This window comes from Manihot esculenta, chromosome 2 (assembly GCF_001659605.2).
Source record: "Manihot esculenta cultivar AM560-2 chromosome 2, M.esculenta_v8, whole genome shotgun sequence".
In the NCBI taxonomy this organism is placed as follows: domain Eukaryota; kingdom Viridiplantae; phylum Streptophyta; class Magnoliopsida; order Malpighiales; family Euphorbiaceae; genus Manihot; species Manihot esculenta.
In genome coordinates, this window is record NC_035162.2 from 5,285,798 (window position 1) to 5,306,747 (window position 20,950).

The 20,950-nt window shown below is 35.7% G+C and overlaps 2 protein-coding genes across 3 annotated transcripts; both read right to left on the reverse strand.

Annotated features, from left to right (window-relative positions):
* Positions 1 to 1,983: 1,983 nt before the first annotated feature.
* LOC110603220 (tRNA-specific adenosine deaminase TAD2) lies at positions 1,984 to 15,384 on the reverse strand. Its single transcript, XM_021740926.2, has 8 exons — positions 15,075 to 15,384; positions 14,687 to 14,773; positions 14,186 to 14,223; positions 13,807 to 13,873; positions 13,276 to 13,435; positions 13,082 to 13,178; positions 2,328 to 2,431; positions 1,984 to 2,220 (listed from the first exon to the last, which is right to left on the reverse strand). The coding sequence occupies exons 2-8, from the start codon at positions 14,756 to 14,758 to the stop codon at positions 2,174 to 2,176; spliced, it is 585 nt and encodes a 194-aa protein (XP_021596618.1). The 5' UTR covers positions 14,759 to 14,773; positions 15,075 to 15,384; the 3' UTR covers positions 1,984 to 2,173.
* A 214-nt stretch (positions 15,385 to 15,598) lies between these two features.
* Positions 15,599 to 19,847, reverse strand: LOC110603212. Of its 2 annotated transcripts, XM_021740917.2 has the most exons (10): positions 19,453 to 19,847; positions 18,722 to 18,817; positions 17,508 to 17,592; positions 16,843 to 16,964; positions 16,652 to 16,676; positions 16,471 to 16,554; positions 16,322 to 16,351; positions 16,118 to 16,223; positions 15,956 to 16,020; positions 15,599 to 15,881 (listed from the first exon to the last, which is right to left on the reverse strand). In XM_021740917.2, exons 1-9 carry the CDS (start codon positions 19,540 to 19,542, stop codon positions 15,957 to 15,959), a joined length of 702 nt encoding a protein of 233 aa, XP_021596609.1. In that variant the 5' UTR covers positions 19,543 to 19,847; the 3' UTR covers positions 15,599 to 15,881; position 15,956. The 2 variants fall into 2 exon arrangements, with proteins under 2 accessions (XP_021596609.1, XP_043809968.1); XM_043954033.1 differs by lacking the exon at positions 16,322 to 16,351.
* Between the last annotated feature and the right edge of the window lie 1,103 nt (positions 19,848 to 20,950).

Genomic DNA, 20,950 nt, shown 5'->3' on the forward strand with positions numbered 1-20,950 from the left:
GTTGCTATCTGGATTCGTTTGTGATGCACTTGTGTCATGAATTGCAATTGCATGCATGCATATTAACTATTATCTATTATGGGAGAACGCAAATGTCTGCAGAAATCGAAGTTGCATGTTAGTTAATTCCTAGGAAAAACTCAGTGTACAAGCATGTTTTAGTGGGAGTCCTACTAAGATATCACTCGAGTATCATCCTCCTATGAAAGCTGCAATTTTTTTCAGGTCTTGTATTTAAATTATTTATTTATTACTTAATCAATTATATATATAAATATTAATAATAGAAAAATATTTATTTAAGCCCATTCTACGTAGACTAACCCACAATAATTATAATGAGATAAGTGAAATTCATATATCTGATTAAAAAAAGAAAAAAAAGGACCCTTATATTAAAGAGGTAGAAAATTTGCCTCTACTTCTGCTCACATAATTAAGTTCATAATATGCAATAACAGAAGTCACAGAACAGCTTTCAAGAGAGAAGCATGTATAAGCCTAGCCAGCTAGTTTGATGATAAGTTTACCTTTCACTCCTCTTTCTGCAATAGAGTAACTAATTTCATTAAGGATGCTTAATCATATGCAAATTACAGCTCTCATGATTTGAAAGGAAAGTTGAGTTCACTTCTTTTTGCGTCTTTATGCAGGATTTATTTTTCAAGACAGTTGGAAAATTCTTGTTTCCCCTCCAATTAACACACATAGAAAGATTACATGTGCATGCCAATGCTTCCCCTCTTCCATTTTCTCGATATATTCCAAAGGTTAATATAATGATTCCCCTCTCCTCTAAATTATTCTTCACTCAAGTGTAGATTCTAACCTTTTTCTTGCTTGTAGATTTATATACAAATGAACAATTCAGCCAGGGAAGTTGAATTTCGCATAGAAAATTGGGATATTAATTGACTCTTGAAGGATGCAATTTGTCCATATCCAAGGTGATAGTTTTATTCTTTGCAAACTGTAGCTTAGACTGCAAGTAAAATTCCACCTACTTATTTAAAATATGTAGTGGCCAACCCATCGAACCTAGGGAAACAAAAGAATTAAGTTCCTATATATATAACCTAATAAAACGTTTTGAAGTTTAGAATGGCCCTCCAAGCAGGTGTAGGGGATATCAATGGAGAGATTCCAATTTCCCTCAAGGGCTTCCAGTGTTCCAGTCCAGGCTATTACTACTATTAATTAGATATATGCTGGGAATACTGCAAGTCTTTGAGAAAAATTGAAAGGCTTTACTCCCAGTGACATATGGCCCCAAATAATAAAAGTAGCTATAGCTGCTGTTTCAGGTATGCTATAGTCTGGATTTATTAACCAATTAAATTAGTTGGGCTGCATGCATAAAACAAATAATAAATTTGATATATCGTGCTCAACTTCCCCTTTAATAATTTTCTACTTACAGAAATATTAGAGAGATGTTGCTGGATCTCTATATAACGATCCAACTCCTTTTTTACATACAATCTCATTATTAGTTTTTCTTCTCACCCAAATGGCATTGCTTAAAGTCACCATCTACCCTACGCGAGGGCTTCTTCCAGGAAAACCAGCCCGAGCCATGAACCCCAGTTGCAAGGGCTTTTGAAACACGTATTCAGATTAGCGAGGGCCTCAATTTATACAACTGCTCATATCTAAATAGGCACTAACCAAAAGAACGTGATGAAGATGGAAGGGAATGACATCCATTCAATTCTATTGATGCTTTTGCAACCGCTAGACGCTCGGTTCCATCTCTCATGACCCTTTTCCTTCCTGTTATTTTCTTTTAATATAGCTAGTGGTTCTCTCCAGCAGGGAAGCAAATCAAGTCTTTGTATTAATAAAATTACTCAATTTTTATCTTTAGTTTGATAAAAGTATTGTTACTACATTTTAAATTTTTCTCCAAGCTTCCATCAGCTTCTATAATGTATGGTACATCCTCATTTTCCTCAATTGGAAAGATAATGATTTTTGCTTATGTTGGGCAAAAAGGATAAAAGAGAGCTAAATTCCGAAAACTTTTGCCAGTATTTCTCAATTTCTAACAAACATTTTACAATGCCGCTGCACTTAAACAGTCGTCTGCCTAATTTTCAAGTATAACGATATAATGACTATTCTTCATTATCCAATTACTCCTCAATCATGACTATAGACAGCATGAAAGGTATTAGTGATCTGCTGGCTGGAGAGTCACTGGCCTGTGAGGCTTTGGAGCTGAAAAAAAGGGGGGTAAACACGCATTAGTAGAAAGGAAAAATGAAAAAGAAGGAAATCATCAAAAGAAATAATGGCATTTTCCCCGAATCAATGAAATTACTTACCATTAGGGTTCCCTTGCTCATAGAAACATCGCAACAGGGAGACTGCTTCAGACGCCATTACTCCCCCAATACATTTGAAACCCTTTCCTTGCGCAACTTCCCCACTATCAACATAAACGATAAATTAAGAGTTGACCTGAATTGTATCATGCATGATAATGGACGATGCACTTTAATTGAAATCTCTACCTATTGATTGCACATCCTTGCATCAGGAACTAGACAATCCAGGAAATGAACAACTAATAACAACCTCATATTCTACTAAGAGAAATCAATAAGAAAAATATAATATTTTCCTTCAGACATAATAATCTGCAAGCAGGAAGTGATTCACATATTGCAATGATATATGATGAAATGATAGAACCAAATTTAGACAATTTTATCACACTTTTTCTGCTTAATTCTAATTCTGTGGTTTTGATCTTATTTTGCAGAAAATGGTATAAAGAGGTAATTTGATGAAAATGCTCTTAAAACTGCCTAAAAAGGGACAAAGGAGAATAAGCTTGTTGCCCAAGTCAAGTTGCAGCTGAAGTGAAGATAAATAAGGAAAGTGTTAAATAAGGAAAGTGCTAAATAAGGAAAGTACATTCAGCAGAGTAATTTGAAATTCAAATTTCAAATCTTCAAAAAACATTTCCCTTATTCAAGAAGCCAAATCTCAGGAAGATGCACATTCAAAATTCAGAATTCAAAATTCAGCTTGTTTAGGAAGCCAAATCTCAAGAAGACATACTTGCCCCCCAAGTAATCAAGACATACTTGCCCCCCAAGTAATCAAGACATACTTGCCCCCCAAGTAATCAAGACATACTTGCCCCCCAAGTAATCAAGACATACTTGCCCCCCAAGTAATCAAGACATACTTGCCTCCCAAGTAATCAAGATTCAAAGTTCAAAATTCAAAAGAAGGCTTCACATCATCAAGGAGACCTAGGGCAACACCTTCAACTATAAAAAGACACATAAGGAGCCTCCCCATGCTTTTTCTACTCTCCCTTGGACACACATACGGGATTGCAAGTGACCACATCTCTTCTACATCTCTTTCTTTATTTTTGGTTTTGTTTTAGCCATGAGTGGCTGAAACCTTTTTTTCTAGTTGAAAATTAGGTGAAACTTTGATTATTTTATGGATTGGGAGGTCTGAACATACATTGTTTATCTTTTGTTTTTCAATATTTATGCAATTTCACGCTTAATTCCATTGTTACTTTGTGGTTTAGATCAATAGGGCCCATTGATTCTTGATTGTAAAGAAATAATTTGTTAGTTTTGATAGTTTTAAGTCCGTAATTACTTGGATTATTTAAACACAAGTAACTCTTGATGTAAAAACTAAGGAAATTGCATGATCTAGCAATATCACAATGCGTTTGGGTAGCTAGAATTAGGTCTCTCTATTTCTTAATGCAATTGACAGTTGTTAGATGCCAAAGGCCCAAGGACGTTCCTTAACAACTTGTTAATTAGTAATTAATTAGAGGACGTTCCCTAATTAATTTATGATTAAGGAGGGATATGGTGGTGAGAAGCGTCTTCCATCTCCATAACTAATTTATTGAATCAAACAAAGGAACCTAAGTGTCAATGATCAATCCCAATAACTGAAGTGGATCCAATTCTTCAACTAGAGCTTCTCATATTCGAATCTTCTTTACTTTTGTTATTTGCTTTACTTTATTGCTTTCCGTAGTAGTTTAATTCATCAATCTCAAAACCCCCCTTTTATTTACTTTCAGTTGTTTACTTGGTCTTGATAAGAAAAATAGGTAAGTATCAATTCCCTGTGGATTCGATCCTTTTGCCACTATCTACAGTTGTAAAATTGTTGATAACCAAAAAGGTTATTTTTGACCGGTTTCAACAACCGCACAGTAAAAAATTAGCGCCGTTGCCGAGGAGTTAATTTAACTGATTTATTTTTCTTTCATAAACAGGACTGGATGCAAGGAAACTCTGCCTTACGATCTAGAAATTAAGCGTACAATCAAGCGACTTGGAAAGCAAGTCAAGTCGAGGAACCAAGCCTCAAAGCCACCCTCAACAATGCTGCTGAACAATCACCTTCTACACCTACTGTCAAGACTGTTGTCTAAAAACCAGAACAATCTTGTCCACCTGCTGCTGAAATCAAAGCTGAATCTGCTGTTAAACTTGTTGTTCCGAGAAACAGAACTAGCTACTGTCCAAAAGGCAACCATAAACACTGCTGCACAACACACTTTTGCTGAAGAAAATTCTGCAGCACCTGCTGTCAAACGTCCAGAATTTGTTGCTGTCCAAGCTGCTGAAAACAGAGACAGCAACTGCTGTCCACCTTCTGCATCCCCTGTTGCTGTCCAAACTGCTGCAACTGCTGCTATCCGAAAGACAACCCCAGCTGAACCACCTGCTGCTGTCCAAGAACAGCAACCTGCTGAAGCTGCTGTCCCTTGGACAGCACACACTGAATCTGCCATAACAGAACCTAAAGTTGCTGTTCAAACAGAACCAGCAACATAAACTGCTGAAACAGAACCAGCAACTGAAGAAATAGCACAGAACATTGCTGTGTTTGCCCAAACAGCCGCTGAGATGGCAGAATTTCATGTGCAACCTGCTGCACCAGTCCAAAGACCTTCTGAACCTGCTGTATATGCTGAAATTGAGCCACAAAGGGCACCAAAATCAAGAGAAAGAACACTGAGAGAGTTGGTAGCCCCTGTGGATGATCAAACACTATGGTGCATCACTTACCCACCTTTGACAGCCCATTTTGAGCTCAAAACAGGTTTGATACATCTACTACCTAAATTTAGAGGTTTGGAGAATGAAAATTCACATAAGCACTTAAAAGAATTTCACATTGTATGTTCATCCATGAGGCCGCAAGACATATCTGAAGAGCATGTAAAACTGAGAGCATTCCCATTCTCACTTGATGATTATGCCAAAGATTGGTTATTTTACTTACCACCTGGATCAATCACTTCTTGAGATGGTATGGTTAGAGCTTTTCTGAATAAATATTTCTCAACTTCTAAAGCCATAGGCATAAGAAGAGAGATTAGTGGTATTAAACAAAAAGAAATTGAGGATTTGTATGATTATTGGGAAAGATTTAAGAGATTGAGTACAAGCTGTCCTCAACATGACATTTCAGATAAATCACTCATAGAATTCTTCTATGGAGGTTTGCTACCATCCGAAAGGAAATTCATTGATGTAGCATGTGGAGGTTCAATTGGAGATAGAACCCCTCAAGCAATCAGAGTGTTGATTTCAACACTTGCAGCATCATCTAGATAATATGGAGATGAAAAGCAACTGCAAAGAGGAGTCAATGAGATAAGTACATCTGTTCTCACTTCTCAAATTTCTGAACTAACCTCTGCTGTGAAAAGTCTTGTTATAGGTCAAGCTCAACAAGCTCAACAACTTCAGCGAGTAAGACCATGTGGGATATGTGCACATGTAGGACACCCAACTGATCAATGTCCTACACTTCATAAGGATGACCAACAAGTAGATCCAGGTTGGAGGGACCATCCGAACTTTAGCTATGCTAGGGCTAACAACCACCAGAACTATCAAAGAAGTCCAGCACCTCCAAGTTCCAATATGCACCTTGAGGAGATGATGAAGACATTGGCAAATTCTGTGCAAAGCCTCCAACAACAAATGGGTCAAATAGCCACCTCAGTGAGCAAGCTTGAATCCCAAGGTAAGTTACCTTCCCAAACTGAAACTAATCCCAGGCAAAATGTAAGTGCAATCATGTTAAGAAGTGGGAAAGAGCTTCAAGATGTCAAGACTGATGATGGAAGTTCACAAGTGCAAAGACAAGCTGCTGAAGAAAAATAGCCGAAAAACTGTTTGTCCAAACAGGCTGGGCAAACAGCACCAGTACACCAACAGAACACAAATCAGCAAGTAAGTTTCAAGATTCCACCTCCATTTCCAAAAAGGTTTGAAAAATCACAAAAAGAAAAAGAAGAAAGAGAGATCCTTGAGATCTTCAGGAAAGTAGAGATCAACATACCATTGCTAGATGCTGTGAAACAAACTCCAAGGGAGACTAGCCAAAAAGATGAAGGAAGCCAAAGGGAGCCAAAACTGAAAGCAAAAGTTTGCTACCTTCAGCAGATGGACTGTGACCAAACGCAGTTGAGCAGTGGACCGCCCGTCCCCCTTCTAAAAGATGAAGTCAAATCGCCCACACCAATGGAGCATGTGGAATCCAGTTCAGCCAGAAACCCAACGCAGACAGACCCTTATCTACCTAATCAGAAGCTCCCCATGCAACAACTTCCAGAATCTGAAGAGAATGGCTTCTATGAACAAATCTTTCATGCCCAAACTGATGAACCATGGCACGTAGACAAAATAAAGAAGAGTGCAAGACATGATGTTTGGGATGAACCATACCTGAAACCATACTATGAAGGGTTCACAGTGCAAGTAGTGGAAGGAGTTCCACTGAATCATCCTTCTCAGTTTGCTTAGTGTTTCGCACCACACAAACCACACCAGGGGAGTACTCAGTTTCCTTTGAACTTTAATATTTCCAATACATTAAGGACAATGCATGAATTAGGTGTGGGGGTGCATATCTCTGAATTTTTATTTTAAGTTCTTTTTAGCTTTAATTTTTTTTAATTTGCACACATTTTTCATTTTTGTTATTTTTGCTTTTAATGCACACACATGTAGCCACAGTTTTTTTTCTTTTTTCTGTTTTGGCATGCTTTACTCAAACACATAGGCTATGTTGAATGAGCTTTCTTTCTATGACTTAATTGATGTGATGACTCTTTAAACCTAAGTTGAATCAATTGCAGTGAGTTGTATTCATCTTTGAGAATTTCCTTTTGAATTGAATATTTGAACTTGCCATGGTGAAAAATATATGACAGTGCTTATTGGAGAGAATAATAAAGATGTGTGAATAATGAAATATGACTTATTTTAGCAATTGGTGTTGATTTGCCTTATTCATTGAGAATAAGAAATTCAGCAAATGCTAGACTTCAAAAGCACAAATTGAAAACTGTTCCAATGGTCAAAAGACTATAAACAGAGCTAGTAGCCACTTGGACAGGTGACCAACTGAGTAACTGGGGGTAGGTATCACAAATATGTACCTTCGCGTCAAAAAGTTGGTGACTTTTTCAAGCAAGAATAAAGTGCAAAAGGCTGAATAAGTGCTTCAAGGTAAAGGCAAATCACTCTGAGAGCTAGAAAAAGTCTTAATTGAACAAGAACATGTGCATTGGTAATATCTCTCTTGAGGAAAACAAATACTGGCCATGGTAGATAAAGGGAGACAAGGAAAGAAGGAGAGTAATCTTGGTGCATACACTCTTCACTGCAATGCTTCAAAGTAGGGGTCTAGAGTAAGAACTTAAGTGGAAATAAAGGATCAAGTAGCAAAGAGAGCTTGTTTGACTAAGTTTATTTGCTTGAGGACAAGCAAAAGGCTAGGTGTGGGGGTATTTGATAGAACCAAATTTAGATCATTTTATCATATTGTTATTAATATTAATTTACACTTTTTCTGCTTAATTCTGTGGTTTTGATCTTATTTTGCAGAAAATGGTGTAAAGAGGTAATTTGGTGAAAATGCTCTTAAAACTGCCTAAAAAGGGACAAAGGAGAATAAGCTTGTTGCCCAAGTCAAGTTGCAGCTGAAGTGAAGATAAATAAGGAAAGTGGTAAATAAGGAAAGTACATTAAGCAGAGTAATTTGAAATTCAAATTTCAAATCTTCAAGAAACTTTTCCCTTTTTCAAGAAGTCAAATCTCAAGAAGATACACATTCAAAATTCAGAATTCAAAATTTAGCTTGTTTAGGAAGCCAAATCTCAAGAAGACATACTTACCCCCCAAGTAATCAAGACATACTTGCCCCCCAAGTAATCAAAATTCAAAATTCAAAATTCAAAAGAAGGCTCCACCTCATCAAGGAGACCTAGAGCAACACTTTCAATTACAAAAAGACACATAAGGAGCCTCCCCATGCTTTTTCTACTCTCTCTTGGACATACATACGGGATTGCAAGTGGCCATATCTCTTCTTCATCTCTTTCTTTATTTTTGATTTTGTTTCAGCCATGAGTTGCTGAAACCTTTTTTTCTAGTTGAAGGTTAGGTGAAACTTCGGTTGTTTTATGGATTGGGAGATCTGAACATACATTGTTTATCTTTTGTTTTTCAATATTTATGCAATTTCATGCTTAATTCCATTGTTGCTTTGTGGTTTAGATCTGTTATAAGTTATAGGAAGTAAATATGTTAATATAGGAAGTAAATATTGATAGATGGATCAGTTGCTTAATCTTAGGGATTATATAATCATAGGCTTGATTTTCCTTCATGTTTAGATACTGTCTCTCATGTATAAATAGATTGTAATCTCTATTGTGAGAAAATAACAAATATTATATTTCTACATGGTATCAGAGTCTTTCTCGCAGAGATTTAATTTTTCTCTCTCTCGTCAAGTTTTAAATTTTTTTTTTTTTGAGACTTAGGGCTCTGTTCATTTGGGTTACCCATAAAGGGTAACATTTGGATCTCACCGTCGTTAGAGTCGCCACACCGTCCACTTGTCAGATCTGAAGTTTGTTTGCCATTCGGGTATTGGGTGGAGGTGTTTTAGGTACTATTCATATTCGGGTACTGTTCATCGACATTGTTCATAGGTATTGTTCATCGGTACTGTTCATCGGTACTGTTCACGCCGGGTACTGTTTTTTGATTCTGTGTTTCTTTTGTTGTTATCGTTTTGGGTTGGTTGTCCTTATGGCTGAAGTTAAAACCACCACCGTAACTGATGTGATTCCTATGATGACTAAAATCACGGAACACAAATTGAATGGATCTTCCGATCATGGAATTTTGATATCTGCAGACGAGTATGCACAATTCATCCAATACCAGGCATTTCTAAAATCCTCTAATTCCTCCTCTATCACTGCAATTGCCGAGTCAAGTAACTCTACTGCATGTCTTGTGTCTTCATTCTCCAAATGGATTATTGATTCTGGTGCTACCGATCATATGTCAGGTAATTCTATCCTTTTGTCCAATCTTAAGTCTCATACATCACCTTCTTATGTTACTCTTACTGATGGCACTAAATCTTCTGTCATGGGTTCTGGTCATGTCAACTTAACTCCTTCTCTTTCTGTATCCTCTGTTTTATGTCTCCCTAAGTTTGCATTTAATTTGCTTTCCGTGAGTAAACTCACTCGTGCATTGAATTATTGTGTTTCATTCTTTCCTGATCACTGTGTTCTTCAGGATCTTTCGACGAAGCAGATTATTGATAGAGGGAGTGAGTCAGAGGGTCTTTACGTCTTGGATCAGCAACTATCTCGACTTCCTCGATCTCTAGTATGCTCCACGCGTTTAACACCTTTTGATGTTCATTGTCGTTTGGGACATCCTTCTCTCTCGGCTTTGAAGAAGTTATACCCAGAGTTTCATTCTTTGTCTATTCTAGATTGTGAGTCTTGTCAATTTGTCAAACATCATCGTTTACCTACATTGTCTCGAGTCAATAAACGGGCTTCGTCCCCCTTTGAGTTAGTCCATTCAGATGTTTGGGGTCCTTGTCCTGTTGTGTCTAAGTCTGGCTTTAAGTATTTTGTTACTTTTGTTGATGATTTCTCTCGTACTACTTGGTTATTTTTAATGAAGAGTCGTTCAGAAATATTTTCTATTTTTTATGCATTTTATGCTGAAATCCAAACCCAATTCAATACTTCCATCCGTATATTGCAAAGTGATAATGCTAAAGAGTATCTCTCTGGGGAATTTCAATCTTGTTTGTTACAAAAAGGGATTCTTCATCAGTCCTCTTGTATTGCCACTCCTTCACAAAATGGAGTTGCTGAAAGAAAAAATCGACATCTTCTTGAAGTAGCCAGAGCCCTCTTATTCCAAATGAAGGTACCTAAATGTTTTTGGGCTGATACTGTATCCACTGCTTGTTTTTTGATCAATCCCATGCCTTCCTCCATCCTTCATGGTGATATCCCTTATAACATTTTGTTTTCCACTAAATCTTTGTTTCCTATTGAGCCACGTATCTTTGGTTGTACTTGTTTTGTTCGTGATGTTCGTCCACAGGTTACTAAATTGGATCCCAAATCACTCAAATGTGTCTTCCTTGGCTACTCTCGACGTCAGAAAGGGTATCGTTGTTTTTCTTCTGATCTGAATCGGTATCTTGTGTCTGCGGATGTAACATTCTTTGAGTCCACTCCGTTTTTTCTGCCATCATCTATTTATAACACCCAGGAGGAGGAAGATGACCTCTTGTTATACACTGTTCGCTCTCTGTCTCCTCAGACTACTCCTACACCTTTCGCTCATGTGCCAGGTCGCCCTTCCATCTTTCATGTGTATTCCAGACGCTTAGAGGACTCTGACTCCGTTCCGCTACCCGCTTCTTCGTCGACCGATCCTGCTCCCACTGATCCTTCACTGTCTGATTTGAATTTGCCCATTGCTCTTCGCAAAGGTAAACGTACTTGCACTTATCCTATTTCATCTTGTGTCTCTTATGATCAATTATCCTCCTCTTCTCGTTGTTTTATCACTGCTTTAGATTCTATTTCAATTCCCAAAACTGTTATTGAGGCTTTGTCCCATCCTGGTTGGCGTGCTGCAATGGAAGAGGAAATGATGGCCCTTGACACTAATGGTACTTGGGAGTTTATGTCCTTGCCCTCAGGAAAGCGGGCTATTGGGTGCAAATGGGTGTTTGCAGTGAAAGTAAACCCTGATGGATCTATTGCTCGCCTCAAGGCCCGTTTAGTGGCCAAAGGTTATGCACAAACTTATGGAGTTGACTATTCTGATACATTCTCCCCAGTTGCCAAGCTCGCATCTGTCCGATTGTTTATTTCCTTGGCGGCAACTCATGATTGGCCTTTGCATCAATTGGATATTAAAAATGCTTTTCTTCATGGTGATCTTCAGGAGGAGGTTTATATTGAGCAACCACCTGGTTTTGTTGCTCAGGGGGAGTCAGGTAAGATTTGTAAACTTCGAAAATCCCTTTATGGCTTGAAACAGAGTCCTCGGACATGGTTTGGTAGGTTTAGTGAGGTGGTCCAACAATTTGGAATGAAGATGAGTAAGTGTGATCACTCAGTGTTTTATAGAAATTCTGATAATGGAGTAATTCTGCTTGTAGTATATGTGGATGATGCCTCCAACCCAGTATTTCACGAGAGGACTAAACACATCGAGATTGATTGTCATTTTATTCGTGAAAAGGTCCAACAAAAGATAATATCAACAGGACATATTCGAACTGAAGAACAATTAGGAGATATTTTCACTAAAGCTCTGAATGGGACTCGAGTTGATTATATATGTAACAAGTTGGGCATAATTAATATTTATGATCCAACTTGAGGGGGAGTGTTATAAGTTATAGAAAGTAAATATGTTAATATAGGAAGTAAATATTGATAGATGGGTCAGTTGCTTAATCTTAGGGATTGTATAATCATAGGCTTGATTTTCCTTCCTGTTTAGATACTGTCTCTCATAGATTGTAATCTCTATTGTGAAAAAATAACAAATATTATATGCTACAAGATCAATAGGGCCCATTGATTCTTGATTGCAAAGAAATAATTTGTTAGTTTGTATAGTTTTAAGTCCGTAATTGCTTGAATTATTCAAACACAAGTAACTCTTGGTGTAAAAACTAAGAAAATTGCATGATCTAGCAATATCAACATGCGTTTGGGTAGCTAGAATTAGGTGTCTCTATTTCTTAATGCAATTGACAGTTGTTAAATGCCAAAGGCCCAAGGACGTTCCTTGACAACTTGTTGATTAGTAATTAATTAGAAGACGTTTCCTAATTAATTTATGATTAAGAAGGGCTATGGTGGTGAGAAGCGTCTTCCATCTCCATAACTAATTTATTGATTCAAACAAATGAACCTAAGTGTCAATGATCAATCCTAACAACTGAAGTGGATCCAATTCTTCAACTAGAGCTTTTTTCATATCCGAATCTTCTTTACTTTTGTTATTTGCTTTACTTTATTGCTTTCCGTAGTAGTTTAATTCATCAATCTCAAAACCCCCTTTTATTTACTTTCAGTTGTTTACTTGGTCTTGATAAGGAAAATAGGTAAGTATCAATTCCATGTGGATTCGATCCTTTTGCTACTATCTACAGTTATAAAATTGTTGATAACCAAAAAGGTTATTTTTGACCGGTTTCGATAACCACACAGTCATGAAACTAAAGGAAATAATTGTATAATTACTGGCGTTAAAGCCATTGAAGATACAAGTACATGAGACAACAACAACTGCATATGATTAAGCATTTCTCATTCTTAAGTTGTCTTCTTGTTCAACTGTGCTTGCTCTTTGCTGTTTTAAGAGATGGCCTAGACCCAATGATCTGTCCAGGCTCTTGACCCAAGAGTAATCCATATTTCCCCTGATTGTGTTTTGTTACTTTTCTTTAGTAAAAATAGTATAAATGGACCGATCTGAAATGTTATTTTCATATTGAAGATAAAAGCATTCTAAATCTAAGCCACATTATAGAATCTTAAGAATGATACACTATCACTGGCTTACTTTGTTTCTCAGAAACGTGAGACGGACATCCCCTTGATTTTGTTGAATTTAGTTAAATACTAAGGTCCTATATCCTCACATGCCATTTGCAATTTCCTTCTTATGCTTGTAGTTATTCAGAATCTATAAACAAGGCATACCTATCATGCGGTTGATTGCTGCTTGAATGCAAAGACAATATTGACCCACAGCCTCCAAATTTATCATTTGCACAGCCGTAATATACTTCCTTTATACCTAAGAAAGGGAACAACAGAACAAGTTATTAACTAGACTAGTAAATAAAATTAGAAGAGAAGTAACAGGGAATTATCATTTGAAAACAAGCAGATACCAAGAATAGACAAAGCTGCAGCACACATTATACATGGTTCACATGTAACATAGAGAGTGCATTTTGAAAACTTTTCAGCAACTTCTGACACTGAAAGTCCAGTTTTCTGCCACTGCTCGAGAAGAACATCTATTGCTTCCATTTCTGCATGTCTTGTAGCCTGCCACAACAAATTAAAGTAGAAACTCATAAGTTGTAAAAGTAAGGATTTTATAGTATGATTACTTATAAATTCTGTCTATTATTACTTGATTTTCCAAATTTACAGTTATATTGCAATTTTCAGGAGAACTGGAGGTTCAGTTTCCCTTGAATAAAGGTCAGATTATGTGTTCAAGTAGCAAGTAAATTACAAGGTATTACTAGGTCAAATACATTATAGGATTCTGTGAAGAACAAAACATTCATGTATTCACACAGAAAACCAACATAGTTCAGAGGAGCTCAAGTGATGAAACTATTCATAGAACATCATTAAAGGATGTTAGAAGAGTTAGATCAATGGATGAGAGAAATGATGCATCAACTTACATTTCTTGTCTCTGTGGTTCGGTTTCTTCCAGATGCAATTACTTTCCCACTTTCAACCATCACACAACTGGTCAATAAGAAAAATATTTTATTATGAAATGAAGAACTGCCCAAATACTATAATTATTAAAGAAAAAATCTTCACACAAGAAGAAGCAAATTCATTTTTCTGGAATGGGTAAATGCAAATATTAAGCATCTTAGACAAAACAAAGCCGGTCATTATAACAGCAGAAAATTACATTGCATTTGTACCAAAAACTTTTCAAAGGAAGTGTCTTTGCATATCTTAGTAAAGATGCAGAAGCCTCAACCTAAACCTCAACTTGCTCATCCTACTGAAAATTACAAAGTAGTATTACAATAGAAAAGAGCCTACCCCACTGGCACTTCAAGACAATCCAAAGCATGTTTTGCCTGCCCTACGACAAACAGATAATACATCAAAGTAAAACAAGTTTAAAATCCAAAGCAACAAATTAAATTGAAAACATGCTAAAAGGATCAACATACATTTCACTTGCTTTAAGCAGAAAAAAACATTTTCTTAGCATGCCAGGAGTAACAAGTAGCACCTACATAATATGACTCCTGCCCATAATAACAAAGCACTACAGTCATATACCACGCATCTAGGATAATATGGAACTAAAATACTTCCCTTGATTTCCATCTTCCTTCAGCTAGAGGTTAACTTAGCCTTGTCAAATTTCAAAAATAATTTAGTAGACACCTCATCTTTTTATAGATATATAGGTGGAGAATTGGTATACAGGTTTCCTGATATCAATCAAGTCTGCTCATGAAGATTACGAAAACTGCGGAAGTATCTCAAGATTTTAATCTGATCTTTTTCCTACTAGCAAGGTTAATGAATTACCTGTTCTAGTGCAAGTTCCATATAAGCAAGAATTTCAGGTGAACACACTTCCCCTTGACCTTGAGTTTCCATCTATGATATACGCCCCTAAGAAAAGGAAGAAAGTACCAAAAAGAAGCAGAATAATTGAACAACAATCCCACTAAAACTGAACTAAATTAATAACACAAATATGTGAGTATAAATTGTTTCATTAAAAATTCACCAAGTCCCGCAAATACAGATATCCTACTACTTGGACCTGCATAATTTTCTGAAGCAATGAAAATCATAAGTGGGAGCTACTGTTTTCTCACTAACATATTGTCAAACATGTGGTAGGCAGCTGTTTTGAGTGCTGAAATGCGTCTAACTTCAGACGACTTCAAAAGATAGGAGATATGATTACCTGAAACTAAGCGGAAAATTGTTGCAGCCCGGCGAATAAAGGGAGGTGGGAAGATGGGTAGAGAGCAACGTCTGCCTATGTACTTAAACCAGTGACATTTTCAGGATAGCGGCTCCAAGTAACAATTTCGAATCAGATCGATTATGGCCCGTAACTGTCGAAGGTCTCCCATATATCAATTGGCGAGGTTTGACTTGGAGTCCAAAGAAAGTGACTTTTGGAAAAGCAACAATATTTTAGATGTGATTAAATTCAATGTTAATTAGTTTTTGATATTAGCTAGGTTAATCTGAACCCAATTTATACAATTCCAATAATGTTACTCAAATCTTAAAGTTATTTAGGAGAGTTGCGACGTTTATTTGATTAATAAAAAGAAATAAATACGGATAAAAATGTAATAATTTGATAAATTGTGCTGGATATGAATATGATAAGAAAAGAAATTAGGGTATAAACAAGTGAATTTCACCATTACTATTGTATCTTGAATTTAAAGTGAATCCACCTAAGCCGGTCAAATGTAATAGCACCGCCAGTAAATGGATTGTACATTGAAATTCAGTAAATTGGTGTGTCTGTACAAATGAATCATAGATTGTTTGTTAAAATACCCCAAATAAAAAGGGCTAAAAGAATGAGCCATGTCTCAAACTACACAGGAAAAAGCTCTACTGAGCATCTGTTGAATCAAAATGACAACGTTTCACACAAGTGAAGAAAGCAAGAGATAAAAGGTGCCAATTGTGAATAGTACACAGACGCCCCTCCATTTCATCAAGAAAATATTTGATCCTGATTCTGAACCTGGAAGCCAATCAAGGGAATGTTATTATACAAAGCATGGTCAGATTCATTTTCCATAGTTTAGTAGATTGTACCTCAAGATAAGATGAGAAGTCCAAGATATATAGAACCACATAGAAAAATAAATGATATCATTCCCCTGCAAACAGTCATCATGTTTAAGAGTGTCAGAAACAAAAATCATAGATTGCATTACCATTTCTACAGATCATAGATGAACTCTGACAAAAACTCACCAAATAATTCCCCAACCAACACCATTACAAGGACAGGGGCAAATTTCTGCAAACTTCTCAGCATCACTAGAGTGGACTCTTCTAGATATTAGATCATCATAAATATCTGCCAATTATTTGTGATTAGGAATTCAATAACTTTAATGTAGCAGCCCATTTGACCAAATAATAATAAGGCAGCAAAGAAGAACGAAGAATGTCTACCATAAACTGAGAACAGACTGTTCATTACTCCTGCAATGATATATTGGATGCAAATTACATTACTTTTATACTCAATTTAGCAAAGAGACTATTCTACAGAAGCAAGTTAAGAATAGAATAGGAAGATATGGTTAAATAAGATTTTATACCAATGAAGAGAATGACATATCGAAGAATCCGTACTTTTGTTGTTTCTTGCAATAGCCAAATAATAGCAAGGAAAATAATGAATCCTGATAATTTTCATTGTAAACATACAAGATGTGAGAATTCAAACATACAATGAAACTGGTAACAAAAAAAGAGCCAGAAAATCATAATAGAACTCACCGATACAAAGACCTCGAAGTGTCCACTGTTGAAAAATAATGTAGTCAGTAAAATTAGTAGAACCTTAAAGCTTGATAAATCCCCTTGAAATGAATATTAATTTACCACTAAAGAACAATATCAGCAAAAAGTTAGAGCATATGTTAGGAAAAGGAAATATATTATTACTATTATTATTACTCTTAACTTACATTTTTAGCAACAAAGAGCACTACCAGCAAAGCAACAGCAAGACAACCTGCTGCTATTCTTGCAGTAGTGAGATTTGTGGATGCAAGTATCAAAGCCATTCCCCAAAATGATGAACCAAGATCTGGATTCAAAAAAGCGATTATATGTTACAAATGTCATTAAGGAGTAGTATTGGACATCTATACAGAAGGATAGGATTTTAATTTAAAATCAGAATGGCATGTTAGGGAAACAATACAAAACTCGAACTCATGGAATATTATATGACACTATTGTTTAAGAACCTCCAGAATGGCAATTAAAAGTATATTACACTGTGAACAGGACATAATTAAGAGCACTGCAATGTCTGGTGTGCTTTGTCATTTTTATATAGAGCGATGATGGTTAGGATGGAATTGGAATAGGCCTACAGTTTTAAACACAGAAAAGCAATAAAAACTATGCTTCCAGTAGAAGAGATGGAGGAGAACCAGCCAACAGCTATCTCTCATGCATAAACACATGTATGCACAACAGAGACACGCATGATATACTCTGAGCTATCTCTGGATTCTTACTTCAAACAAAAGCCAATAGTCACGCCCTTGTCTTTCCCTGTCCCATAGCCATGCTAAGAAAACACTAATTAAAAATCTAGTTTTCAAGGGCAGAAGAGAATTACATCCGGCAGGCAAGATCAACCAATATACACCACCCCGTGTTTGTGTCACCCCACCTTCATTTGCATGAACCTGAATCCCCTCCACCTGCATATTACATTGTTTGAGAATGATGGTAATTGATCATTCCCCAGACAGAGAATACTTAACGTGCATTGGCATGTTAGCAGTTCACAGTTCAGCAACATCACTCCTAGTATAGTTTAGATATTGAGAATATTGTAAATCCATCCATTTGCTTGCTGAAAAAAATTATCATTACAAATAAACATTCAGAAGTCAACGAGACAATATTTGCAACCAGGCAGAACGATTACTAAATAAACTAGTTTACAACTACATAAGTTGTGAAGAACTATGCTTCAGACCTCTGATTTTTTTTTTTTTTTTTAACCTCTGGAAGTTAATCACGCTGAAACAGACAAAAGATTGATATTTGAATTTATGATGAAAAAAAAAAATCTCTCATTCTTTTCCAGAAAAAGAGTAGCAGTGAGGGCAAGTGCTTTGTTTACATTTCACTTCAATAAATAAAAACACAACAACTAATAAGACTTAATCCCAAGCTAATAGTGAGAAATGACAAAGTTTTATGCTGGCTGTCAACACAATCTAAGATATGGCATAATCTATCTGACACGAAAATTTGAAATGACATGACAAAAGTACATGTGTTATTCTGCCGTAAAGGGGCATCACTTTGCACTGCACATCTCTGTTATGTAGAGTATATTCTTAACCAAAAAAAGTCAAGTTTGTATCAGATTGTGCATTGGTCGATGACCAGAAAGAACCGTCAAGTCCATAACGTTAAGTGGTCAAAATTTTCAAGATCTCCCTTGCTAGTGACTAAGGGGAAAAGTGACAAATTAGATGCTTAGCATGCCTCTAAACCTCATAACTGGAATATCTGAAGCAAATTTCAAAGGAACCCCCATTTACGCCAATACCATTCCAGGAAATCCACTTTAATGGATAAGCATATCATAGTCCATTAAAACCGCACTTAAACAATTAGTCAACTTTAAGGGAAGCAATGTTTCATAACCAAAAAAGAAAGCAAATGTAGCATGCTTTGTTCAAGTTGTCTATTGATATTTTCCATTAAGGATTAAACTACAATGTTTTGCAATCAAGTGGATTACTGATTTGAAAGCATATTCATTCTTTCTCTGTCCCATCAATGAATTTCTCGAGAGAAGCAAGAACTTATTACCTGACCGCACGTGAGTTTACACGCAATTGCATGACTTGCTTCATGCAAAAATACAGTGATAAGCTTAAAAGGCGTCATTAGTATTGTCCTCCATAGCTACAGCCAACAAAAAGACCAAAACTAAACATTAGATGAGAAGAAAAGCAAACAAAGTCTTGATGCCACTAAACACACTACAATTAATATACCGAACTAAATAGCAATAGTATGATTCGTAATTTAAAGCTAAACTCGCAACCATCTTAATTAAATTAATGCTTCCAGCGACATGAATCCTTATCTTGGGAGCGCAGGCGAAAATGGAAAATGCTTACTGATGTAAAACACAGCAAACAACTTTCAACTTAGCCCAAAATCTTCCATCTTAATCTATTGCTGTTATCATGATTTCAATGCTCTATGATCGCCGCTACCCATCCGTCTCAACCCTTTTAATTATGTTGTGAATTTGCACAAATCCTACGATGGTACCCTCTATCCTAGTTTCGCTATATATATAAAGCTCGAAACAAATAAATTTTCTCCACAACAGTAAACAATGTGACTGCAGATCGAACCTAAAAGGTTTTGCAACACGATTTAACTGATTAGAACTACAGCACTGTAAATCTGGCAACAAAAAGAACACCCAATAGGAAAAAGTTTTTTGACTTTGTTGACTTAATTAAGCTCATAATCTTCAAGGGAAAGAAAACATAGAAAATGACAAAAAAATTAAAAAGGAAGCTTACCGCGAGGATAACAAGGGAGAAGACACCGATGGTGACCAGGAAGACGACCTGGTCGTGCTGACAGCAGTTCTTAAGTTCCCAATTTGGCATATTTCCGAGCTATTTGAATCCGAGAATTGGCTGTTTGGGATGAGAGAAAATGTGTCAAAAAGAACCTGAAGATAAAAGGAAGTAGAGAAAGTTCAAATACTTTTGTCCTTAAACTTATGAAATGGGTTCTATTCTCCCTTTTAAGTTGTTGGTTTGGTTGAACTTGAACGTTGCATTGTGCAGTGAAGATTTCGAAGAAAGTAAGAGCCAATTGCGTGCAAGAAAATTTTGAATGAAAACTTGTCGTTTTACGGACTCTGCCATCGTCGTTGGGTTGTTTTGGCCGCAAAGACCTTTGTCCTCTTTCATTACATGTAATTTTAAATTTGTGCTTTGTTCTGTCGGGCTTTTCGCCTATCTATGCAATGAAATTGCCATCCAAAATCAATAAGTTGCACAAATCGATTGTAATTAGACCCATAAATTTAAACTTTATGCATGAATTTTCTAGTTCAATTTCACAATGTAGCTTATAAATTGCCACAACAAATAATTTTATTTTTCCTATTAAATTTTACATATATTTATCTAGTGTTATTGTCTTAGTTTTTATTAAACTAAAATTTTTTGAAAAAAATAGACTCAAACCAATCTCTGAATTAATTAGTAAGTGAAAAGGTCCATTGGGCTTTTAATTAATTAAACAAAATTCTACTTTCTGATCAGCCCATTATGAAGCCCACTCGTTGTTTTACTTGTTTTTATCAGCTCAATTGTTCAGTATCAATTCGCTAATGAACCAAACTCCAAACCAAGCTTTTTCTTTTTTCTTTTTCTTTTTTTTTTTTTTGAGAAACAAGAAATGTGTTGTTGAAGGTAATTAACAATAAGCCAAATTCAAAGGATGCTTGATTCTGAAAGTATACACAAATGCATGGTTGTTTGATTCAAATGAATTACTTTTTAATAAATTTATTTTTTAAAAAATAACTTAATTAAGTTAAGAAAATAATCTTAAACATTTTAGAAAATCAAGCAAAAATATTCACTAAAAAAAACTAGAATTTTAACACTCGTCGAGAATTTGAAGGTTATGTATATAAATAATAAACAACCTAAAACTACAATAAATTTTACGATTAATAATATTTAGAGATATAATTAAATCGAGTCGAATTTTGATAAGTTCAGTTTCGATTAAAAAATAAATTTAAAAGTTCAAGTTAAACTCGAATTTCATTTATAACCTCAAACTCAATTCATAAAATAAATATTAAATTTGAACTCGATTTATAATAAACTCGTTTATCACGTTAACGAGTCAACTCAAACTCAATTCAAAAAACTCGAATTTAAACTCATTTAGACTAGGATTTTAACTCGATTATTTTATAGACAAACTCAATATAATTCAAATCCATTTAAATTATAAATAAATTTAAATTAAAAATAAAATTTAAATTATAAA